Source organism: Equus przewalskii, chromosome 7 (assembly GCF_037783145.1).
Source record: "Equus przewalskii isolate Varuska chromosome 7, EquPr2, whole genome shotgun sequence".
Lineage (NCBI taxonomy): Eukaryota > Metazoa > Chordata > Mammalia > Perissodactyla > Equidae > Equus > Equus przewalskii.
The window spans coordinates 92,152,989-92,179,885 of NC_091837.1; the positions used below are offsets into that span (position 1 = coordinate 92,152,989).

Consider the following 26,897-nt stretch of genomic DNA (forward strand, 5'->3'; position numbering starts at 1 on the left):
TAACAAAATGAGGAATAAAAATCACATGATCATCTCATTAGGTGAGAGAAAGCATTTGACAAGATACACCATCCATTTATGATAAAAACTGTAAGCAAAATGAGTATAGAAGGAAAACACCTCAACATAATAAAGGCCATAAATGACAAACAGGTAATACTATTCTCAATGGAGAAAAAGTGAAAGGTATCCCTCTAAGAACAGGAACCAGACAAGGATGCCCACTTTCACCACTCTTATTTAACATAGTATTGGAGTCCTAGCCAAAGCAATCAGGCAAGAGAAAAAAATAAAAGGGATCCAAGTTGGAAAAAAAGAAGTGAAACTGTTACTATTTGCGGACGACATGATTTTATATATAGAAAACCTTAAAGAATCCACTAAAAATCTTTTAGAAATAATAAGTGAATACAGTCAAGTTGCAAGACAAAAATATACAAAATCAGTTGTGTTTCTATATACTAACCACCAAGTGGCAGAGGAGAAATTAATAATACAATCCCATTTGTAATTGCAACAAAAAGAATAAAAAATCTAGGAATAAACTTAACCAAGGAGGTGAAAGGTCTGTACACTGAAAACTTTAAAACATTGTTGAAAGAAATTGAAGAAGTCACAAAGAAATGAAAAGATATTCTGTGCTCTCGGATTGGAAGAACTAACATAGTTAAAATGTCCATACTTCCTAAAGCAATCTATAGATTCAATGCAATCCTGATCAAAGTTCCAAAAACATTTTCACAGTAATAGAACAAAGAATCCTAAAATTTATATGAAATAACAAAAGACCCCAAATAGCCAAAGCAATCCTGAGGAAAAAGAACAAAGCTGGAGGTATCACACTCCCTGATTTCAAAATATACTACAGAGCTGTAGTAACCAAAACAGCATGGTACTGGTACAAAAACACACACACAGATGAATGGAAAAGAATCGAGAGCCCCGAAATAAACCCACACATTTACAGACATTGAATTTTTGACAAGGGAGCCAAATGTATACAATGGAGAAAGAAAAGTCACTTCAATAAATGGTGTTGGGAAAACTGGACAGCACATGGAAAAGAATGAAATTAGGTCATTACGCCATGCACAAAAATCAACTCAAAATGGATTAAAGACTTGAATGTAAGACCTGAAACCGTAAAACTTCTAGGAGGAAACATAGGCAGTATGCTCTTTGACATCAGTCTCAGCAGCATTTTTTCAAGTCCCATGTCTGACTGGGCAAGGGAAACAATGGAAAAAATAAACAAATGGGACTACACCAAACTAAAAAGCTTCTGCACAGCAAAGGAAACCATCAACAAAATGAAAACACAACCTAACAACTGGAAGAAGATATTTGCAAACCATGTATCAGATAAGGGGGTTAATACCCAAAATATACAAAGAACTCATACATCTCAACAACAAAAAGCCCAACAACCCAAATAAAAAATGGGCAAAAGCTCTAAACAGACATTTCTCCAAAGAAAATATATGGATAGCCAACAAGCACATGAAAAGATGTTCAACATCATTAACTATTAGGAAAATGCAAATCAAAACTACAATGAGATATTACCTCACTCCAGTCAGAATGGCTATAATTAACAAGACAGGAAATAACAAGTGGTGGAGAGAATGTGGAGAGAAGGGAGCCCTCGTACATTGCTGGTGGGAGTGCAAACTGGTGCAGCCACTATGGAAAACAGTATGGAGTTTCCTCAGAAAATTAAGAATAGATCTACCATATGATCCAGCTATTCCACTGCTGGGTATTTATCCAAAGAACTTGAAAACACAAATGCATGAAGATATATGCACCCCTATGTTCATTGCAGCATTATTCACAATAGCCAAGACTTGGCAGCAATCTAGGTGCCCATCAAGGGACAAATGGATAAAGAAGATGTGGTATATATACACAATGGAATACCAGTCAGCTGTAAGAAAGGATGAAATCTGGCAATTTGTGACAACATGGATGGACCCTGAGGGTATTATGCTAAGTAAAATAAGTCAGAGGGAGAAAGTCAAATACCGTATGATCTCACTCATAAGTAGATGATAAAAACAACAAACACATAGCAACGGAGATTGGACTGCTGGTTACCAGAGGGGAAGGCGGGAGGGAGGAGGGTGAAAGAGGCGATTAGGCTCATGTGTGGATTCTAATTAGTTTTTGGGTGGTGAACATGATGTAATCAACACAGAATTCAAAATATATTAACGATATACACCTGAAACAAAAAAAAGCTCATACACTATGATCAAGTGGGATTTGTACCAGGGACACATGGATGGTTCAACATCTGCAAATCAATCAACGATACACCACATTAACAAAATGATGAATAAAATCCACACGATGATCTCAGTAGACGCAGACAGAGCATTTGAAAGATCCAACATCCATTTATGATAAAAACTGTCAATAAAATGGGTATAGAAGAAGAGTACTTCAACATAATAAAGGCCGTATATGACAAACCCATAGCCAACATCATACTCAATGGGGAAAAACTAAAAGCCATCCCTCTGAGAACAGGAACAAGACAAGGGCACCCACTCTTATTCAACATAGTTTTGGAGGTTTTGTCTAGAGCAATTAGGCAAGAAAAAGAAATAAAAGGTATCCAAACAGGCATGAAGAAGTGAAACTCACTGTTTGTAGATGACATGATTTTATATGTAGAAAACTCTAAAGAATCCATTGGAAAACTATTAGAAATAATTAACAGCTACAGCAAGTTGCAGGGTACAAAATCAGCTTACAAAAATCAGTTGCATACCTATACTCTAATAAAGAACTAACAGAAAGAGAACTCAAGGATACAATCCCATTTGTAATTGCAACAAAAGCATAAACTATGTAGGAATAAATTTAACCAAGGAGGTGAAATACATGTACAATGAAAACTGTAAGATATTACTGGAAGAAATTGTTGATGACATAAAGAAATGGAAAATATTCCATGCTCATGGATTGGAAGAATAAACATAGTTAAAATATCCATACTACCTAAAGCAATCTAAAGATTCATTGCAATCCCAATCAGTATAAGAATGCCATTGTTCACAGACATAGAACAAGGAATCCTTAAATTCATATGGGGCATCAAAAGACCCCGAACAGCTAAAGCAATCCTGAGAAAAAAGAACAAAGCTGGAGGCATCACAATCCCTGAATTCAAAATATACTACAAAGCTATAGTAATCAAAACAGCATGGTACTGGTACAAAAATAGGCACACAGATCAATGAAACAGAATTGAAAGCCCAGAAATAAAACCACACATCTATGGACAGCTAATCTTCAACAAATGAGCTAAGAACACACAATGGAGAAAGGAAAGTCACTTCAATAAATGGTGTTGGGAAAACTGGACAGCCAGTGCAAAAGAATGAAGGTTGATCGTTATCTTTCACCACACAGAAAAATAAACTCAAAATGGATCAAGAACTTCAAGGCAAAAACTGAAACCATAAAACTCCTGGAAGAAAATATAGGCAGCATTCTCTTTGATATTGGTCTTAGAAGGATCTTTTCGAATACCATGTCTACTCAGACAAGAGAAACAAAAAATAAACAAGTGGGACTTTATCAGACTAAAGAGCTTCTTCCAGGCAAAGGAAACCAGGATCAAAATGAAAAGACAACCCACCAATTGGGAGAAAATATTTGCAAATCAGATACCTGACAAGGGGTTAATCTCCATAAAATATAAAGAACTCACACAACTGAACTACAAAAAAACAAACAACCCCATCAAAAAATGGGCAGAGGATGTGAACAGACATTTCTCCAAAGAAGATGTACAGATGGCCAATAGGCGCATGAAAAGCTGTTCAACATCACAATCACCAGGGAGATGCAAATCAAAAGTACAATGAGATATCATCTGGTACCCGTTAAAATGGCTATAATCACCAAGACAAATGTTGGGGAGGATGTGGAGATCAGGGAAACCTCATTCACTGCTGACGGGAAGGAAAATTAGTACAGTCACTATGGGAAACAGTATGGAGATTCCTCAAAACATTACGAATGGAAATACCATATGACCCAGCTATCCCACTACTGGGTATCTATCCAAAGAACTTTAAATCAACAATTCAAAGAGATTTATGCACCCCTATGTTCATCGCAGCATTATTCACAATAGCCAAAGTGTGGAAGAAACCCAAGTGCCCACCGACTGATGATTGGATAATGATGTGGTATATACATACGGTAGAATACTACTCAACCACAAAAAAAGACAAAATCATCCCATTCACAACAATGTGGATGGAGCTTGAGGATATTATGTTGAGTGAAATAAGCCAGACAGAGAAAGACAAACACAGTATGATTTCACAAATATGTGGAAGATAAACACAGGGACAAAGAGAAGAGGGTAGCAGTTACCAGGGGAAGGGAGTTGGCAGTTGGGCACAAGGGGTGAAGGGGTGCACTTACATGGTGACTGACAAATAATAATGTACAACTGAGATTTCGCAATGTTGTAAACTATTATGACCTCAATTTTAAAAAAAGCAAAGAATATTGGCGTATCTATAGTAATACCAGATGATTTACACTCTAAGAAAAAAGTATATAAGAACAACCATATAACATTAAAATAAAGCAAACCCTCACAGTTATTTAAGAATGTATATATATGCCATAAATGTATAAAAATGACTAATAGACAACATATTTAGGTTACCTAGAGACGGTGGTGATGGGGGTAGAAGTTGTGATTGGAGAATTGTATACAAAATTGGCTTTAACTCTGTGGTAATTTTTTTATTATTCTAAACTGGGTGGTGGGTACATGGGTACTTGAAATAATTTCATCATATATGTTCCACCTTGAAAATAGTTCATAGCAATAAAAACCATCTCTTCCAAATCTTATTACATGTAACTTTCAATGCAGCAGAGCTGCCCAAGACAAGATACGTGAAGGTATAGGGCAGAGAGCCCCTGGGGAAGAAAAGCACTATTGATGGGCAAGACAGTTTCATGAGGTTTTGAGGCACCCTCTTTGGGAAGGTAAGAGTATTCTTGATTTAGCAAGATACTCAGATAAACAAGTTACCTAAGCTCCATTTCATCCTCTGGGAAATGTGTGTGGATGTAACAACTCTCTTGCAAGGGAACTGTGAGTCTTAAAGGAAACAATGAGAATAAGTAAAGTACTTGCTACATAGTAGGTGTTCCATGAACTGCATCAACATCTTTCTGGAAATGAGGCAGAATAGAACTAGGGAGATGGACTGAAAGAGAAAGGAGGTACTGTTTACTTCCCAAACTCCCCAGGCAAGCAGGGCCCTGCCTCCTGGCTGTGCATACTGCTATCACAGCACTGGCTCTGTTCTGTGTGTAAATTCTGCCTCCCACACACAGGGAATGCTGCACCCTATTCATCTTTGCATTACCTGTCGCCTCCAGCACTGCATCTGTGCATAATAGACACTCAGTCATCATCTGGAGAAGGCTGGAAACACACTGCTGTTTTTGAAAGTGAATATAGACAAATCACAGAAACACTGCAAATATTTGAGTCAGTTTCGGCTCTCTACCTGGGAGCTAGCAAGACCATAAACAAGGATAATGTTTACTAACACTACTATACGTAAACAGCTCGATTTCTTGTTGGATATCCACAATTGACAACAGTGATGATTTACTAAACGTGTTCTTTCCACTTTACAAATACTTCACGTCAGTACTTCTGTTTATGTCACTCAGATGAGTAATATAAGACAAAATTGACCTAAAGTTGGATGACGTAAGATGAAACCTTCTCCGTTAATTTCATACATGTTTCTAAAGAAAACTCAAACAGGCCATTCATTGTTCTTTCCTGCTTATTTCCTCCCCAGCAGTGGGCAGCTTGAGGGTGGGAATTAGGGATTTTACAAAACTCCAGGTAGTGGTGCCAACCACTGATCTCCTGGAGTTTATTCTCGGAGCAGGGAGCGCTCTCACTGACGGCCACTCCAGAAGGCAGAGAGATGAATGGTACTGACAGCCAGGGAGGCCCGGCACCGCTTCGCCTCCCCGCCCAGGGCGCACTGGCGCGCTCAGCCTCCCCGGCCCGCTGCGCTGCTGCTGCATCGGGCAGCTGCCGCCTTCGCTGGGCGCAGGCAGATCCGCAGCTTGCAGAGAGCGCGCGGGTGATGCTAGCAAGGAGGTAGGCGGCGACCCATCCCATTAGGATTTGTCCAGTCTCCGCGCACGCTGTGACTTCCGGGGGAGAAGCGGGGCGGGGGCCCAGGGGACACAGATTTTAGCTACGCTTAGTCCTCACCACGACTCAGTTGCAAGAGAGGTCCCGAGCACCGCCCCTGCCGACCACAGACAAACACAGAAAGAGCGCTCACCCTGTTGACGGCTTGGCATCCCTGCAAAAACTAGAAGGTGGAGACGGAGGCGCCGGCCGGTTGGCAGACACGGGGAGCCCTCTGCACGAACCGCGCCGTGCGCTGCTGCGCCAGGCAGAGCTCGGTGAGCGCCGCGGGAAGGGAGTGGCTCAGAGCAACAGGTGCAGCCCGAAGCCACTCCTGGAGCACGGGAAACGGCCAGCAAGGATCTGGAGACGGTAAGGCGCAGAGAGGGCTCTTTCCACCTCCACGACTGCACCGGCGGGTCCCTCCTCCCCGGCTCGGTGGCCGCGCGGCGGGCAGTGGTGCCTGGGCAGGGGGACCCCTGTGCTCCCGGGACTGCCGTCCCCGCCCGGGAAAGTCCAGCTCGGGGCCCCTGCCCGCGTCCTTTCTCCCGACAGCCCCGCACGAAGACAGTGCCACTAGCACGGCCGCCCGGGCGCGTGCCCATCGAGGAGGCTCAGGCTCGAGAACTCGCGCTCCGCGTGCTCGGCGCTGGGATCCCGGGTGCTCTCCACTTCCCCACGGCGCCCTCTTTCCCCGGCAAGCACCCCTCGCTATGGAGCTAGCGGCCGGGAACCTCAGCGAGGGGAACGCGAGCGAGCCCGAGGCCCCCACCGCAGAGCCGAGGCCGCTCTTCGGCATCGGCGTCGAGAACTTCATCACGCTGGTGGTGTTCGGCCTGATCTTCGCACTCGGCGTGCTGGGCAACAGTCTGGTGATCACCGTGCTGGCGCGCAGCAAGCCCGGCAAGCCACGCAGCACCACCAACCTGTTCATCCTCAACCTGAGCATCGCCGACCTGGCCTACCTGCTCTTCTGCATCCCCTTCCAGGCCACGGTGTACGCACTGCCCACCTGGGTGCTGGGCGCCTTCATCTGCAAGTTCATCCACTACTTCTTCACCGTCTCCATGCTGGTCAGCATCTTCACTCTGGCCGCGATGTCGGTGGACCGCTACGTGGCCATCGTGCACTCGCGGCGCTCCTCCTCCCTGCGGGTGTCCCGCAACGCGCTGCTGGGCTTGGGCTTCATCTGGGCGCTGTCCATCGCCATGGCCTCGCCGGTGGCATACCACCAGCGCCTCTTCCACCGGGACGTCAGCAACCAGACCTTCTGCTGGGAGCAGTGGCCCAACCAGCGCCACAAGAAGGCCTACGTGGTGTGCACCTTCGTTTTCGGCTACCTGCTGCCGCTGCTGCTCATTTGTTTCTGCTATGCCAAGGTGGGGGCGCGGGGCCGGGACGCGCGGGGGAGGGCGGCGGGCGCTGAGGGCCCGGTGGTGGTCCGGTGTGTCCCCGCGCCCTTTGGCCCTCAGCCCTGCAGTTTTCTGGGTAGATTGGCGTGGGGCACCTTCTCCCCGGCAGTTTGCCCTCGCCTCTGCGTGGGCTTGTCCGTTGCAAGTGGCTGAGAAAGTTACTTGGGGTTTGGGAGACGCTGGGGAAAGTTTGCAGTTCACTTCCCGAACGTCCCGCCTGCCCTCCCCTTCCCGGCCCCCGCAGCCCGTAGCCCCGAGGTGTCCTTGCAGCGGGCAGGCGCTCAAACGCCTCCTTCTTAGTGGAGGAAAACTGCTCTGTTTCAGCAACTCAGCGCCCGCGGGATGAAATGAACTTGGCGAGACTGCAGAAGCGCCGCGAGCGCCTGGGCGGTCTGAGCGTGCGGCCTCTCCGGGGTGGCGGCCCGGTACCCCGCCCCCAGTCCTCGGCTGGGACGTGAAGGGGTGACTCCCGTGCGGCCTCTGCCCGCGGGGCACGCGGGGCGGCTCTGTGAGGACCTGGCTCTGGGAAGCCGCTGCCCCTGGCGACAGAACTTCGAATTTTATTTCATGCGCCAGTTTAGCCTTATAAACCCAAGTGTTAAAATAGCATTTCTTCAAAGTCTTGACTCCAGAGATTTTCCAGAAATTCTCCAGAGAATTTCGGATGGGTGGTTTTCCAGCTGCTACGTTCCCCCGGGTTCAGTCCTTTTTAAAAGGTCGTGTAAACAATCTTAAGGGAGGTCTAACAGGTGTCAGGTCTAAAACTCCAACTCTAGAGAGACGCACTGTTGACACAGAGCCAGTCCAGCCGCACCACCCGTTTATTGGGAGATTGTTCTCATCCTCCTTTATGTAGCCTGACAGAGCTCAGCGAACTCACATTGTTTCATTAATAACTCAAGGTTTTGAAGATTTTATACTCATCAAAAAGTCTTAAACCTCTTGATGCAACTTGTTACGTTTAAGAGTATATGCTTAATAATCATGGGCTAGTGACTCATGGGGTCTAGTCCAGCATCCCCAACACACTCCTCAGAATACCATCAGCATTAGAAAAACACCTCTGTAACCAGATTCCGAAATTCGCACCATTTTATCCTCATGTCTCTCCCCTTATTCCTGGGAAGGCTGCGACTGCAGGACCATGACCATGAATAACCAGATGAAGCAGAACAGTAATTTCTTATATCCAATTCATAAACTATTTTTCCCAGCAAAAAAGTTTCACATAAGCCACTTGGTTTTTGTTTTTCCCCTCCTCCTCTATCATCTGTGTAGAGTGATGTCTGTTTTGAATGGTAATCATTTTGCATATTATCTGAAAGAATGGCTTGCATCCAGGGGTTATGTATAAAGAGAGAGAGATGGAGAATTTGGATAAGAACTCTAGCTCGGCTCTTTGGTAAAGAGCTGGTTTATCCACTTAGTCTTCCACAAATGCAGAACAGAGGCTGGTGCTACGCAGCACAGGGATCTGATACGAGTGCCGTCTCACTTAATCTGCATGATAACCTATGGTTGGAGCTATTGTTCCTGTTTTATCCATAAGGAGAAAGGGTTTCAGGGGAGTGAAGCAACTGACCCAGGTTATGAAGCTGCTAAGTGGTTCAGGAAGGATTTTAATGCAGGAATTCCCCGTCCCTGAGGGAGGGGACAGGTGCCGAGAGCCTTGAGGACATGAAGCATGGGACTAGACGCATTCTTAAAAGACTTGGCTTTTAATTCATAATTACCCAAATTAGAACTGAAACATACTCTGCCTTCATTTCCCAAAAATCTTTAGCGAAAATAATTTAGGTCTTCATAAGGAAAACGACAAGGTAAACTTTTAAGAATAAATTAGGCTACATTTCTGTCATTTGGGAGTTTATAAAAATCAGATGTAGGGCAAAGTTTTAAAATCTTTTTAAAAATTCAATAAATACATGATCGCCGGGATGTTTTTATATGGAAATAGTTTGCTTCTAAGAATAGCTGGAAATTTCTTTTGAATTCAAGGTAATATTTGTAAATTAATTCCAATCTTGAATAGGTAAAGATAACAAGGTATTTCAAATTGCTTTCCGTTGGTTCACTTACTAAGTGTATGCTGTCCAGTTAAGGATTTTGATACTTGAATCTTAGGTTCAGAACTTCCATCACTCTTGACATGCCTACCCACCAAGTTCCTCCACATCCCCAGAGATATCTGATGCTCAAGGTGACCTTTGCTCAGGTTTGAGTGTGTGCCTTCCTACACGCACTCCTAAAAGCTCAGAAGGATGGAGAAATGCTGCCAGGTCATCATCAACTTTAAAATAAATATAATCATAATTCTTCACGATACCTGCACTTTTTCTCCTTTGATGACAAGAACTTCATGGAGATGCATCATGATATATTAATACATGCTCTTAGTGTAGGCTGTTGAAGTGAAACAGAGCTAAGAAAACACACTGGGGTATTTTGTTCATTGACCACTCAACAAGGTTCCTTAGGCATTTTGAAGTTTCTGAACTGTGACCCAGCTGGGTTTGTTGAAGGAATGAATAGAGCCCTGGGCACCATTATGAAGCAGATAACATTTTGACTTTTCTGTTCTGACCTCCTTTCCAGGGGTCCCTCTCTGATTTTGTTTTACAGCCTCTCCTCTGTTCTCTCCTCTGTCCCTTGTCCTCTGTGACCAGAGTCCTCCTGTGGTCTCCTACTGGGAAGGCTGCCACCAAGGAACTGAACGAGGCCTGTCCTCTCCTGGCAGGGTCCTTCTTCCAGCTCTTTCCTTTCCCCTTGAAAGACTTTCTCATCTGCTCCTGCAGAAACTCCTATCTTTGCCTTACATTTAGTTTTTGGTACCCCAATTTCTGCTGACAGGACAGTAAACTAACCCATTGTCAACGTATTGAGAGTGATCCCAAATTCAACGTAGCAAGTGAAAGGCTTGTCTTGTAGATGTTACTCAGCCTCTGTAGGAAGCGAGAAGTATTTTAGTAGGGCTGGGAATTTGGAGCCAGAAATTCCTACCCTAATGATGTCTGCTCAAACTGTGTGGGACTCGTAAGGTCGATAAATAAATCCTGTGGTTTCTCCATTAAGGAGTGACTGATTTCTCCGGAAGTGCTGCATCTAGCTAAGTGGAGCAGGTTTGCAATACGTCCAATTCGATTACGTTATTTCCATGCTGTGGTGCTAGAGGGAAACAAGGAAGTGTCTGCAGTGTGGCTTCCAGTTCTGAGAGACTCGCGGGGCAAGCTATAGACACCCCCGAATCCGTTAGTCATCCAGAGGCGAATCTCCCCTATCCTTTCCTATCCTCAGAGAGGATACAAAAACGTACTCAAGTGCCAGTCTGCAGGCTTGGTTGGCCCTGTGACATAAGACCAAGCTTATGTTGTAAATTTTTATCTGTAACCCAAATGTTTCACATCGTTTCTCTTGAGTAGGACACTGGCAAGAGAAGACAAAAACAGTTTCTCTAGTGAATGAAGACAGCGTCCCTCAAGGAGACTCCCTGACAGGCACATTAGTTGTAAAACCTTGCTAAACAGTCTATGAATCATGAGTGACACTGCATCCCCAGATGTAAGTCATCTGAAGCACAGCCCAGGGGGAACAGTTAGAACAAGGAATGGAGGGAGGCCTGACCAGCGGAGGTTTGCTTGAAGGAGACTTGTAGCAGAGACGGCCCATGAAGGGAACACAGGTTTACCTTGGAGCAAATGCTGGCCACACGGGAGAGCCGTCTGATTATATCTCCTTTATTTCCTCGCTTGCTCTCCACATTGGATGGTGCACGGCAGGGAAGTCTCTAGTTTTTCCACATATCTAGGAGTTAACATCTTGTTCCACATGTAGCAGGGACCTGGTGATTGATAAAATGTAGACTCTTGGGGGAAACCAAGGTGGAAGGTAGACCCACACAATGTATATATGGATAGCGGTGTGGCTTTCTGGACAAAACCCCAGAGCTATGTGCACCAGAACTCTCTGCACACACAAGCTGTGACAGCCACCCGCACCGGGATTTGCCTCACTGTTAGGAAAATAGAGGCAGTGGGCAATTCATATTCATTGTTACTTTATCACGTTATGTGTATTTCAATTTGAATGATTTTCTAAATAATGGTATCACCATTTTAGAATGTCAAGAAGTGTCAATGCAAAATAGACAATGAATTGTGGGGTATGAGGCAAACCGATTTTACTAGTTTGTGTTTTTCAGGTCCTTAATCATTTGCATAAAAAGTTGAAGAACATGTCAAAGAAGTCAGAAGCATCGAAGAAAAAGGTAATACGCACAAATTTATGTTACATAAGCCACTTTTCCAAGCTTAGTTTATTTTTCTTCTTAATTATCCTCACATTTCCCAATGCCTGTAAACTTGAGGTTCCTTGGCACAGATGTTTGAAATGAACCTCTTACCATCAGGCCTAGGGGGATGGAGAGCAGCTCTGGTGGGAGCCCCGCAGATGACCGCATGCTGCAGAAAAGCGCAGCTGGGACGTGGGGAGGGGAGGAAACGCGTTTCTGAATTCTGGCCTCTTGGGAGGCGTGTTCCAGGTCGACTGGGACAGTGGGCAGTTGCTGACATCCATAATTTGCATGAAAATTAATAATTTTATTGCATATTTACCACTTCTGATGTGACTCTGGAAGCCTGATTTAATTCTCGGCCGAGAGGGCGTTGTTAGGATCTCTCGCTAAAGCCCCCGGAGCGGGTGCGCCGTCCGTCCGCCCTCCGCCGGCACTGGTGCTCCCGTCGCCCAGAGGGCAGAGAATTACAGAGGGAAGGAGGCCTCAAGGGGAGTTCTACCCGTTTTCAGTTCTTTCTCATCAATTCCTGATTTAAACAAGCTCCTCCTGAGTAATATTAAAGCATCCTTCTATTTATTACATTTCACATTTTGAGGAAAAACTGTTTTATGAATCAGGATTAATTTAACCCTTACTTGGATAGTGCCTGTATAATTAATGATTTCAGAAGGTAGAATGAAAGTAGCATGAGATGACTAGACCATATGATTAGGAAGGAGGAGAGTATAATTAGGCATTTTACCATAAATATTAGTCATAGCATCTTAAAAATATCTTGTTTTTCTTTCTAAATATTTATTATGATCGGTGACATAATTTTCAGAAATTATAGTTTAGATAATCATATTTATTTGAAAAATCCTACTTAAAAGCACAGATCTTCCTGACTTTCCATGTTTATAAACAATAATGTGGCAAAAAACACATCTGTTCCCAGAATCAACGAAAGGCAGTAGTAGACAGTTGATTAAAAAGCACAAAATTTAGCTTGTATTATTTAAAACCATCCTTGAGCTCTCAGGACGACCACCGAGGAATAACAGGTGTGGCATAAATGACGAGACTGTCTCACGGTTGCGTGTCACTGATCGTCCTTACATCTGCACGGTTATTATGTAGGTTTTATTTTAAGCTCCTGGATCCCTCTTTACAACAGCTGGCGAAGTGTTAGGCTGTATGAGTGGAATGAGCCCTAAAAGCTGCTCTTTTCCTGTTTTCCATGATGTGTTGTTATGCTGGAGTTTTCCCAATTTTTTAGTGTAACACTTAATTTTTCCTTTGAGCCACACTTCTCATCTCCAAGAAAATGATTCATTAAAAGCAATTAGGGCCTGTTTGTAATTTCCCCCAGACAGTTATTTAGAGAGCACGTGCCCCACACAGGAAGGGCTGACCTGGGGAATCTAAGAGGAGCTGGCTCCTCACAGAAGCTGACCCGGGAATGGAAGCGTTCTTCACCATCGAGAGCATTTGGAGTCGGGGAGGAAGAGGTTAACAGCCTTAAGGAGGGAGAGGCTTGCTGGACACTTACAGAGGTGATGCCCTTGATAGAAGGCTTATTGGTGCAAAAGATCTTGTGCTCATGCAAGGAGCCAAATAAGACATCTCTTTCCCATTGGCTGGATCTTACTTGCATGCAAGCATTAGTTTTAGTCCCTGTATTTGAAAAGTGTTGCAGAATAATTGTGAAAGTTCCAGAGGATAAAGTGATTAAAAGAATGAAAATAGGTCTTATCAGAAATGATTAGAAAAGCTTCTGTTTTATCTTACAATAAAATGGTCTAAAGATTAGTGATTAGTTTAGCAATTACTTTGTTTAATGTGTGTGTATGCATGTAAGTACATATGTATGTGTCTATATGTACATGTGTGTATGTATGTACATGTGTGTGTGCATGTTATATGTGTGTGCATAAATGTAATTCTTACCAAGGGAGAAGGGCTTAACATTTGAAGGGGGGAAGATTTTATCGTCCATTCTTACAGCCTCTGGCCCTTAGTAGCCACAGAACAGATGTCAGGTCTCTTTTAATATATTTAATTGCTTCCTTGTTTGCATAGAACAAATAAAGCATGGTGCTGGTGTGTGTGTGTGTGTGTGCACGTGTGTGTGTGTATGTGCATCTAAGAAAGAGAGAGCAGAGTGTTGCAGGGGAGGGGTAAAAAGGGGGAGTGGGATGAGCGAGGAGAAGAAGTGGAGAGGAGACGGCAAAGAGATGGGAGACAGCAGAGGGACAGCAGAGAGAGATCTGGACTAGAACAGAAAGCGAGACCACGTTGTTGATTCCTGAAAGCAGGAAGGGATGGCTCATTGCCGGTGTTCCCTGGGTCTCAGCACAGGAAAGTATAACTGGCACGTGTCCGTGTTCCCTTTTTGGTGCATAATGGATCAATGTGATATAGATTTTGATAGTTTTCTCATTTAAATTTCACTTGTTTCCAGCTCCTCCTCTCAATGGCAAAGTAGAATTCCCCTTCTCTGTGCTACATCCATCTACACAGGGACTTCTTGTTAGGGTTTATAATAATCATGGGGCAGAGAGTGAGGGCTTTCGTGATAAAGATGCTGAGCCGTTATTCTGCATGCTTGGAGGAAAATACAAAAGGCTGATTTCCATTGCAGAAAAGTAGTAATAGTAGTCTAGGGCCCTGTGATTGATTAAATGCTTTGCTCGAATTCTGCCAGATACAAAGACGTGTTTTCTGGCACGAGGTTGATCAGACTCTGAAACAAGATTCTTAAATAATCTCAAGAAGACTTCAGACAGAGATAGACATCCGTGTTGGGGGCACATCCAGGAGGAAATGGACGAGAGGACCTCTGGGTACCCGCTCCTCTGCTGGGTTCTTTTAAAAGTTGCTTCTTTTTTTTCTCCCTCTCTGACCTGAAGTAATTCAGTAAGCTTTTTGGCTGTCATTTATACAATTTATGAAACGTTTTTCATCATTCTCATCTTTTAGTCACTTTTTTCTTCCCAGCCATGTTCCATTAGACATACTGTGAGCAAAAATTTTGAAGAAAAAGCAGATGTCTCAGATGACTTGAAAAAGATCATCTCACAGGAAGAAGAGAGATTATTTTTCAGATACTTTCAGCCTAAAAAGCAAAAAGAAATGAAGCTAATAAAGAGCCCAGTCTCAAGTATCATAAAAATTAGTATAGAGATTGAGGACATAATTTTAAATGATGACTTTTTTTCTCTGTCAAAAGATAAGATCGTGATTCCGTAGGCTACATGGACAAAGGGGGTCAGCAGTAGATGCACTGGGTACAACTCCGTCTCTGATTGAGGCAAATGATACTATAAGAAATGAAACAAAATCAGCCTTGCTCTCTCCAGATGGGAGTTCTGTCCTTACATTCTGACGTTTCAAAGGGAGAGAGAGGAAGCAGCTTTTCTGAGTCTTTCTGAGGGAAAGATGTGGATCAGCCTTAGGGTCCATTGATACGGAGGAGATACCATTGCCTTTAACTTGAGCTGGGTGAGATAATTCGCTTTTGTTGTGGGTTTTATGTAATCCATCAGTGGTTCTTCAAACACTTGCCTAAGCTGTTCTGAAAGGCAGATTCCTGGGTGCGTATCTGATACTCTCTGCCAGCTGAGCGGAGCCATGGGGGATGAGGCCTAGAACTCTGAATTTTTAAACAAGCAGCGCCCTGGGTTATGGTAACGATGAGCACACTGACTTGCTTAAACCCCAGGTTTGGGATTAGTGCAATGTGTTAGTTTGACCAGATCTTTAACTTGGAGCCAGCGTATTCTGGGCACGTGGTTTTCTGAACTGGGCATGGGGAGCAGTGGTGAATGTAGGAGGATGCTGTTCTGTCCCAATGGACTTCTTTCCTGCGTGCCCCCTCCCCCGTCTTCTCAGTTCCCTGGGCCTGGAGGCCTACAAGCAGCTGTTCAAGGGAGACAGAAGAAGAAAATCTTCTACTGTTTCCAACTCTGCACATGGACACATTCATCTAACTTGATGTCACCATGGCTGGCTTGGTGTCAGCACAAGGACTGCAGCACTGAGTGCTAGAGCCCCAGTGCAGAGCACTGACCGTGTACCAGCTGAGAGGACGCAGCTATGACGGACTGAGGTGCCAGATGAAAGAGGGAGAAGATGGTCAATCCCTGAAGATATCTTGCTGGGAGCACAGTCAGGGCTGAGAAACATCATATTAAACTCTTTGGGGAACAGCCTTAGATAAATGACATAGTTTATGTAAGTACCCATTAAGTATTCTTTCCCAATATTTATATCGTAAATTGTAATCCAGTCACCTTACAAAGTTACGGGTAGACCAAGAAAAAGAACCTTGCTCATGGTTCTGAGAAGACCAGTGGGATTACTAAAAATAAAAGGTAAATTTTGAATGAACGGCAAACACACATAGCTAACACACACGCCATAGGAAACATGGCATATTCACGCACACTGCCACTGGCCCTACGGATCCTGATACGGCATGGATCTTAGGAGTAAGCTGCTGGGGTCTATTTCTGCCCTAAGCTTGGTACTTAGGAAGAACCTCCTAAACGAAGCAATGAAATGGAATACCCAGAGGGCATTCTTTTTGTGAAGTAGAGAGATGTTCATATTATCTTAGAATGGAAAGATGAGGTTTTCTGTTCTATTTGAAGGTGTCATCATGTCTAGATTGCTCTGATGAGATCATCTGGGAATGGCGTCTCCGTGCACTAATGGAATGGCCGTGCAGTAATGGTTGATAGCAGGCATTCCCTTAATATATGGGAGCAAGTCACACGTTTGCTCTATGTGTTGTGCACTGTGAGCAGTTGATGTGTGTGCTCTTGCACCCTATACAAACCTGCCATCAGGGTTATACCTGAGTCGTTGTAAGTGTTTAAAGGGACGAGGCACAGTGAGGGAACCATTCCATTGGGTCATCCTCTCCACAGGAGAGGGGGTCCAGGCCCAGGGAGGTTACCTCACTTTCCAAAGGTCGTCCAACTGTTTATGGCTAATGTCAGTGCTGGGCCTTTGCACAATCCATGGTGCCTTTTGATGGTGAGCTTAACTCTCACCTCCTGGCCCTCCTGAGCACTGCCTTTGTTCTGACTTTGACCTGAAATCCGACTGTCTCTACCATCTCTGCCTCCCCCTGGTTAGAAACTCCCCGGCTTCCAGCCCATCTCTTCGACAGACTTGTACTTGTGTCTGCTGCTGCCTAGCATTGGTCCTTTCTGAGCTGGGCTCTTCCTCGTTATATTCTGGGCGTCCTTTCCTACATTCGTAGGAAGTGATGGAAAAGTCGTGTTGTCATGCGGGAATACCCCCAGAGGCAGCGTGGTGGGGTGACTGCTCCCCGCCCACCAGCGTTGCTGCGGGGGGTAAGGTCTGCGTTTTCCGTTTGGAAAAGTTTGTGGTGACGCAGTGATTTCTTAGTCATGAAATCTCTCTCCTGTGTCTTACTCTCCCTCAGTGTGAAGTCATGAGAAAAAGAAGCCTCCATGTGTTGTTTCTTCTTCTTCCTTCTCTTCTCTCCTCCTGGCCCCCTTCCTCTTGTTCATGGATGTTAGTCAGGATTATTTCTGTGTAGAAGGGAGCAGAGCCCGGCAGCCCCCAGGTAAAGCTTGGATTCCCCTCCAGCGTCGTGACTAAGAGGTCAGGGAAGACCCGTGCCTTGCACTTGCCTGGTCTGGGATGTGCTGTGACACCCAGGGGTCCCAGCTTTCACGTTTCCGCTCCACAAATTGAGCAGACTTTTAAAATGTCACTACCTGGACCAAACCTGACAAAGAACAGAGGTGACCTGATTCCTAACCTACAGGCCAGGGCCTCTCGTGGTCTTCATGTCCCGTTTTCCTCGGAGGAGTAAACTCCCTGGTGGGGTGAACTGGGGAGCTGAGGCCGTCGTACACAGGGGCCAGGAAACGTCCTCCTGTGATTCAGTTAGAGAGCTGGGACGCCCGCTGTCTTCTGGGGCTGGTACTGCCCGTGTAACTGCCACGACGCTGTGCTGTACAGGCAGCCCGGGGTGCGAGTGGAGCGGGAGATGCAGTTCATGGGGACCGGGCAGATGCTGTAGGCTGTTCTCCCCTGTGTCTGAGCCGTGCGTAGCTGGGTTTGGGATCACGTAGAGCTGCTCCTGGCTCTAACTTTGCCTTCAGCTGTGGGACGCTCGGCACTTGTCTTACCCTTCTAAGTCTCAGTTTCCCCATCTGCAACCCACGGATCATTACAGGGTCTGATTCACGGGGTAGTTGGGGGACTAAATGAAAACTGCACACAGCCAGCAGTCATCAGTGTCGGTTCTCAGTGCCACCCACCACTGCCCTGGCTCTGCTGTAGCCATCGGGCAGTCGAGTGCCTGTTTGGCTTCCTGAGCTGTGCTTATTGAAGTAGGGTAACCTTGTAAGAAAAAGCAATCAGCTGATTGCCTTGTATTTATTATTTAAAAAATATTAAACTCCTTTCATTAAGGCGTTTTAATAAAATAGGCCACGGTCTTTTGTTGGACTCCGTGGAGATAGAGTTTTCAATTAAGCACAACGTTAGCTTCCTAGTTGTTGCCTTTCAACACGTACTGAGCCAGCGACGTTGAAACACAGGAGAAGTGCCTGAAGGCCTTGTCTCAGCCCTTGGGGTTTGCAGCCCATTGGGGAGGTGGTGTGTGTGCACACAAAGCAGGCTGCAGACGGGGAAGCAGGGGGTGGCATAGGGCACGAAGCATGGCCCACAGGAGGTAAGGCTCCTCTTGCGTTGAGGGAAGACTTTCTCCAGTCATCAGCTCAGCAGAAATCTCAAAGGAAGCACATGGACGCTGTGTCTGATTTCCAAGCATTTCTGCTTTCAGAGCAGCAAGGGAAGGTTAGCATGCAGGCAAACACACAGGACTGCTCAGGCCTTCGACGGAGACTGAGGTGCGCGCCAGTGCATTTGGGAAGCCATGTGTGGCGGTCTTTAACTTGCCAAAATTTAACGAGGAGAAATAAGCATCCTCACCTGGCTGCTGAGGCAGCTCACTGGTGGCAGTCTCACTGCGCGCCACGCTGCAGAGCGTCGTAGGCGTTCAAGTGACAGTGCTCAATCTGCACGTTTCTATTCCGTGATTCAAAGCACGCTCCCATCATCCACCTGTGTTTCACACGTGTGGTAAAATTATTCCTACGGAAGTTGGTGGCAGGTCCTGAAGAAGTTTTGAACAAAATTGTTACACAAAGTAAAGGTTAACGCTTAAAGCAGATTTAGCATCTACTTGGTGCCATGAAAGATACATAAAATTGTCTTAGGGCGTGTTTTAAAAGGCCGTACTCTTTTTCTGTTGTAACCCATGCCTTTCCTCTCTTGTCGTCTTCTTCTAGACGGCGCAGACGGTTCTGGTGGTGGTGGTGGTTTTTGGGATATCCTGGCTGCCGCACCATGTCATCCACCTCTGGGCTGAGTTTGGAGTCTTCCCACTGACCCCTGCTTCCTTCTTCTTCAGAATCACGGCCCACTGCCTGGCGTACAGTAATTCCTCGGTGAATCCCATCATATACGCATTTCTCTCTGAAAATTTCAGGAAGGCCTACAAGCAAGTGTTCAAGTGCCACATTCGCAATGAATCTTCTCTCAATGATAATAAAGAAAATAAAAGTCGAATGGACACCCCACCATCAACCAACTGTACTCATGTGTGAGAAGGGTACAGTGAAATACTTTATTGTGGAGTTCCCGTGGATGTGGATCAGACACACACAATGAGGTGATACGCAAGGCTGCGACTTGTTAGCCTAACAATGATTCATATTATTTTAATTAAATTCCACTTGTGTTTAAGAGTACTTTGATCCATTTATGAAATCCCTAGGTCTAGTGAAGATTATTTCTAAATTTTATTTTATTTCTAAATTATATTTCAAAGACAAAAGAAAATACTATATAGTTTTATACTCTACAGAAATGAACGTTTCATAGAATTCCACAGGCATGTTCAATTCTTCGTTCAGTAAGGAAAAAGGACCTATAAATATGGTCAGAAATACTTGCGATCTACATTCTGAAACAAATTTATTTAGAAAAAGCATTTATGCATTAGTTCTTCAATTTCAAGAAAAGGAGTACTATTATAAGCTATATGTTTTAGAATATGATTGTGGACACACAAAGTTTTCCCTGAATTTTATTTTTGTGGCTATTTATGCAGAGATATCTATTAACTGAAAACACAACTCTGCTAAGTTCCTTTGCACAGGGCACACTTCCTCCCAGTTGTGAACAGTGTACAGGCTTCAGCGGGTGTGCGGCGTCCAGGTGTGATGGTGAGGTCTGCGATGTTTGTCTCAGGAGGCCAACGCAGTGTTGCAGCAGTGGCTCCAGGGCATTAGTTGTTGGAGCTGTCGATTAGAAACCGTCCTGTGAGCTCAGGCTTTGTAGAGTTGACTAAAAAAAATCAGGAAGCAGTGCCAAGTGCAACTCGTCTAGTAGCAGAAGCTGTGAATGAGGCTTTGAGAAAGAAACTGGGCATTAAAATTGCTTATCTACTTGGTCAAGGTATTAGCTATGCATTGGATGGAACTTATCCAAAAGAGAGATTAAAAAAAAAAATCAGTGAAGGTAGACGTCGATGGTCAATGTGTAGATGATCATTTCTATGGGGCCAAAGACTAGTCAGAATTCAGGAAGTCATGTGGCACACAAGGAAAGCACTAAACATTTGATTCAGATGTTTGAAGAAAACAAATCTTGTGAATGGATATATCTAGAGATATCTTATCTTGTAAACAAGTGCTTTTTTCATTAAATCTGTAATGCTGTGTAATGCACATTTACCCCAAATAATATTCTCTCTGAAAGTGTTAATTTTGGGTTAAAATCATCACAACTTGAGTTTCAAATGTAGTTTTCATGACAATCTCATATTTATTCATGTTTACAAGGAGAAAATGGTGTGAAAAGATTAAATTATCCTATACTGGAAAATAATTTCCAGACTGCAAGACTTTGCTATATTTTAGAAGGATACAAAAGCAAGATCTTGAAGAAAAGGATTTTGTGTAATGTACAGCTGTGTCAAATCAGGACTCCATATGAAATATCAAATTTTAAATCAACAAACAAACTCACTGTAAGTCTTTGCATGTTAAATTCTCTGGCTCATCACTTATTTTCACTGATGATATTCCTTCACCAAACAGTGTTTACATTTGCGATGGTATAAATAGCTCTCTGGACAGAATAGGAGAAAATTGTTAGAGAGGATGGGAAGTCATGAGCTTTCACGTTTTGTGGCTGAGGAAAGAAGTGGTGTATATATATATGTGAATATTTTAAAGAACAGCGTAAGTCTTTTGCACAGAAATTTTCTGCACGTTATTCAAATAGAGCAGCAGAAACATTTTATCCTGTCAATGATACCTCATGTGCTTTGTGGAATGCGAAGTTGCCATCCCCGACCCCAGAATGACTTCTCTGTGTGGACTCCCACGTCGGTTTGATGAGGTGCCCCCCGGTTGCCTTTGTACTTCCATGGATGCAAACGATTTTCTTCACCGTGAATGACCCCTTGTTTTCCTCTTCTGATTCCTATGCACATACACGGAAGTATTGAAAAAAATACAATAGCTGATGCTGCTATTTTCTAAGAAGCATATTGAAAACGTGCTTCAGCATGATGTATTACCCATGTTATTCCTCCAGTTCCTCCCGGAGCAGTTGGCATGATGGAAGCTAGAGGCACAGCACCAAAGTAATAACTGGAACCTGCAAAACCCCAACTTTGCTGAGTGTGTAAATGCAAATTGCTACGTTGTATAGTTAGATAGGATGGGCCTCCTGCCCTCCTCTTTTAATCAGTTCCTCTCATTCAGAGTTTAGGGTGTCTACTTCTACGGCAGATTTTGATACTGATGATAACTTATGTCCTGCAAAGATGGAAACCTATATGAAGTTTTCTGAATGAGGAGTTCCAGCAGAAGTTGTAACAGACTTCAGTTACCCGGAGAAGTGCTGGGGGATGCTCTGCGTTGGCCCAGCGTCTGCTGCCCAGGTGGGTGTTTTCCTGGTGTATAGTTAATGTGACAAATTCAGAAGCACCTTCTCTTCCTTCATCAAATAAAGAAGGCCTCCCAAACACACGCCTTTTCCCCCGGCAGCCAGACTAATGGAGAAATACCGTGCGTGCCTTTGAAGTCGTGATGCTTGAAAACCATGTTTTTCAGTGAACTTCAAAAAAAATTGATGCATTCTCCTCAGATTTGGCTGCCTCAGGGCAGGTGGACCTTTTCTGGGCTTTTTGCTGTCACATAGGGAGACAGGCTCTGGAACGTTTAAATGGCTGAAATGCTTACTCTGTCACAGGGACAGGCAACAATTTCAGTTTCTTACTGATGAATATAGTGACGTGGTTGGAAAGACTTTCTTGTCCTGCATTCCCAGGAGATTTCTTAAATAGATTCTCTCTCTGCTATTTTGACCATGTATGTGCTCAGCGACCTCCCCAGGCCTGGGGCCGTTTTCTGAACATTTTAGGTAAATACTTGTGCTTTTAATGAAATCCTTCTACTGCACATGTTGGAAATGAACCATTTCCTTCTTCCCTACCCTCAACCTCTAGTGCTTCTATCGTAACTTGCTTGTATCCAGAATTCCTCATTCTTGTGTTTACCATAGCAGAATTCCTCCTTCATCTCGGATATAAGGAGTTAGAGTGGGGAGGAGGGTGAGGGCTGAACTGCATGAGTCGTGCAAGGCTAAGACCTTGTGTGACTCAACCTGAAATTGGGATATTGCAAATGACCGCGTTTGCTTGCTGTCTCAGATGCACTGAGACAGTGCCGTGATCATTCCCATATGTTAACTGAAACCCAGGGTCCAGCTTCTTCTGGGCAGGAGACGGCAACTTATCTAAGCACCCATTTCCTTTCCATAGGTGGCCGTAGACACCTGTAACCCTGAAACGCTTGTGTCGAAGCAGCAGTACATTGAGCAAAATAAAGCATTGTTTAGCTTCACCATGTTCTTACTTAAAAGGATTTACTAAGTACATCTATATAAACTACATAGTAGGGTAAATTGGGTAAATATATCAATGTGGCTACTTCCTCTGGCAACTTATCCTCTAATATTTGTAAACTTCGATCAGTGCTGGTTGTAAATATCTCCCAGGTTTTATATTTGTCAGTGACTTTCTTTTTAAGGTAATCAAATTTTTTGACCTTTAAAAAAATGTGCATATTACGTAATTTGTCAAGTAGATATTAATGACTTGTTTATTTTTAAAATATTATATATAGTAAGAGTACGTTGCTTAAAATGCTGCTAGTTACTTATTGTTTTGGAAGGAGTAAATTACAAAATGGTAATTATATATGATTTTAATTTGTACTGTGTTTTAGTTTATTTTATTAAATTTTTTCATTTGCTGAGGAATATTCACCCTGGGCTAACATCTGTTGCCAATCTTCCTCTTTTTGTATGTGAGCCACTGCCACAGCATGGCCACTGACAGATGAGTGGTGTAGGTCTGTGCCCGGGAAGCGAACCTGGGCTGCCAAAGCGACGTGAGCCAAACTTCACCACTAGGCCACTGGGGCTGGCCCTGTACTGTATTTTAACATTTTCTCTTTTCTTGAGGCTGAAGAACAATTTAAACTGCTGAAACCATCTTTGATGTGGGCTGTGTCTAGATCAGGCAAGCATATCTCAGGAGAGTGGACCATAAATCGTAATACATCACAGACTCTAGATGGTGGTTTCTTTTCTTAGTGTGGCAGATTCACTCACATTTACCCTTTTAACTCTGGCTGCCATCCTGGGATCCTGAGGTCAGCATGTCTACTTGATGTGGCACGATCTTTAGAGACCTGAGCAGGCCCTGCCCTGGGTGTTGGCTTCTCTGCTGTGTCTGGCGCTGCTCCCTGCAGGCTCCTGAGCACGTGCTCACTGCACCTCTCCAGCATCCTTGTTGACGTGCTTGTGTCCTGGGCACAGCAGGAGTGGGAGAGGCCATCATGGGGGTGGGAGTGGGAAGGGAAGGTGGTGGTAAGTTTTTTACTTTTGTGTACGTTGTAGAAATAATCTCAGCTGGACCTTCTCTCTCTTTCTTAACGTTGGCTGTTTGCCATAGTCAGACAATTGTATGAAGAGCTTATCCTGTAGCTAAAGGTATAGATGTCACTTTTGGGGTGGAAAGTCTCATCCTTTTTGCTGGGGAACAGATTTCTGGATATCTTAAGGTATATTGTATCATTTCACATTGTCAGCGATTAGAGAAGTCAAAGGAAAGATCACTGGCTGCTGGGATAGATGGAAACTGAATCCACCATTCAGATTCATCAGACCCTTTGGTAGTGATAATCCATAAAGTAACCCATAAATTGGGATGCATTTTGTGGTCGGCTGTGGGTTTTCTATAGGACACCATGCACTACAGTACCTTATTTCAAAAGATTGGATATTGACTATTAAAACTGAACTACTTATGTGTCATTGTTCTAAAGACCATTGTGGATCTATTAAGCTCTTTTATCCCCCCTTGGATGAGCTTGTTTTGGGTCGTCAAGCTAACGCAGTACGATGGGCAGACGTGAGACGGTCCTGGAGCTGGTGCTGGTGGAGAATGAACTGTGCCCCATGTGGAAGTGTCTGGTAGCACTCGATGACACAGTAGCATCAGAGCAAGTGCAGGGCACACCTCCGGGCACTTTCAAGGTAGTGAGCACAAACCCCTGGGGGTGTGATTTATCTGTGTGCAAGGTGCACTTGTGGTGTGTATTGCTGATGTAGCAGGTGAAGTAAGAGGTTTTGTCAGGACTGGAAATGAGTATCAATTCCTAGGAGAAAATACATGATGTGTCAGATTCTGGTGTGCAATACTAGAGATGAAATGGAAGGCCGTCAGGATGTAAAGGGCTCCGTCAGGCACCTAGAGCATCACTGAATCGTTCAGGAAGTCACAGAGCATCATCTAAGTGCTGGTTCACTGAACCTGCTCCCCGGAGCCCTGGGACTCCTGTAGATCTCCATCAGGGCTGTTGACTGAGGAACCGGGGCAGCTCCAGGTTCCTCCTCTCCTGGTCAACCAGAACTTCTGCTTCTGTCTGCCTTTGTATTTCCAGGTAATATTTCATTGAAAATTAGTCAAAAGCAGCTAATCCAAGGAACATATTATCTATTATCTATGTTAAACTTTCCTGATCACTCTTTATTCACTGTTTCTATTTCTCATATATATGTCCTTTTTCATTGTCCCCTGCTCCTTTCTGCATTGATCCTATGTTAGTGCTTGGGATCTTCCAAAAATGTCATTGTTGAGGGCTTCATGAATGGCCTGAGCCCTACACCTCTCACATCTCTATTTTTTGGCTGGATTAGTGACTTTTTCCTGGTTAGTCTATCAACACTTCTCCCTTTAACAGCAAAGCGTCAGAAATGCAAGCTTCAAGAACAAACATAAGGAAATATACTTGTATAAGGGATCCCAGATGACCAATTTCTTCATAGACTAGGAAGGAAGTTGAGCAGGGCCGTGGACACGTTCATCCTGAGGGCCGTCTTTGGGCTGCCGATTCTGATGGAGCCGCACCTACCAGGGCTCACCTCCTGTGAGTGGCCGGCCAGGCTCGTTACTTCTGAAAGGTTGTGACTCCATGGACGGCGGGGGACGGGAGGCTGGACTGTGGCTGGGCTGCATGGGGTCTCGTGGGCATGCTCCATCTGGTTGTGCAGAATGACCTTCCCCTGACCCACTCTCACCACGCATTGCAGCCACTTGTCTACCAGGATCTGAGCAGAGGACTGGCTTTCCACAATCCCTGGGCTACGGTTTTTTGTGAACTGTCGTGAATGAAGATGAAATATAGGTGGGAACTTTGGGTGCAGAACACAGTAAGTGATAGAAACAGAATCAGAATTTTAAATGGGTGTCTTGTCACTTAACTGACTATCGTAGGTATCGTCTGTTAAGGCATCCTTTTAAAAACAGCAAAGATGCAAGAAAGCACAGTGGGTGGGGGTCAAGTTAATTTTCAGCGGAAATCTTCTCCTATTGTTAGAGGGAAAAGAATCAGAGTAAACATGCTATTTTGGCACATTTTGTCAGGGCCACCTAACTTTGACTGTGAGAAAATATTGTTTAAAACCGGAAGCGTATCATTGTTTTCCTAGAGACTGTTGCTCGTATGTAGATCCAGCGTAAGCAATAGATTTCAATGACACAGCTCAGGGTCAGGTAACAGGAGTTAATAGTATCTTCAGGCACTCGTGTCCTGTTATTTTCATAGCCTCACCGGCCCCACAGAGGAACTGTGCATGGAAGGCACTTACTGAGTAAATGAACAGATTCTTGGATTTGTAATATTTTTGAAATAGGCCTAGCAAGGTTAAAGAATTAAACTTAATATTTCTCTTGAAATTAAATAAGATTATAATTTAGGAATATTTTCAACCCGGACATGGATTGTAAATGTTATTTTCTAACAGTGAGTTTTTACTGCCATATATTTCATAAAGACTGAAGATTTGGCGAATGATAGAAATTCAAAGTTTTCTTGAAAATCGTTGGACAAATCTTTTAATTTCTCAAGTTGCCTCTGCCTGAGTGAGGAGGAGAGTAGTGGTGCATTGCAGAAAGAGTGGTGGACATTAGGATGCTTGAGGTGGTTGCATTCGGTGGGTGGTTGCTGTTGGAAATGCTGTCTTTGGCATGCTCGTATATACGGGAAGAGTTTGGAAAATTTGGATGACTCTCTGATCTGACTCTGTGCTTCCTGACCTGGGAGGTTTACAGCAGGTACTGACGCCCCAGCCTCCCCTGAGAGCAGTGGTTCTCGACCTATCAAGCACCAGAATCATCTGAAGAGGCTGTTAAAACTCAGATTGCCGGGCCTCACCTCAAGAATTTCTGATTCAGTAGATTTGGAGTGGAGACCCCAAAATACGCATTTCTAACAAACTCTTTGGTGATGTTGATGCTGCTCGTCCAGGGATCACATTTTGAGAACTAGGGACTGTGTTTTCAGAAATACTACCTGATCTAGTTAGTTTGAAAGTG

The 26,897-nt window shown here is 44.2% G+C and overlaps 1 protein-coding gene across 1 annotated transcript; it reads left to right on the forward strand.

The window, feature by feature from the left end:
* Positions 1-6,142: 6,142 nt before the first annotated feature.
* Positions 6,143-23,281, forward strand: GALR1 (galanin receptor 1). Its single transcript, XM_070630310.1, has 3 exons — positions 6,143-7,584; positions 11,816-11,881; positions 19,228-23,281. Exons 1-3 carry the CDS (start codon positions 6,919-6,921, stop codon positions 19,543-19,545), a joined length of 1,050 nt encoding a protein of 349 aa, XP_070486411.1. The 5' UTR covers positions 6,143-6,918; the 3' UTR covers positions 19,546-23,281.
* The last annotated feature ends 3,616 nt before the right edge of the window (positions 23,282-26,897 follow it).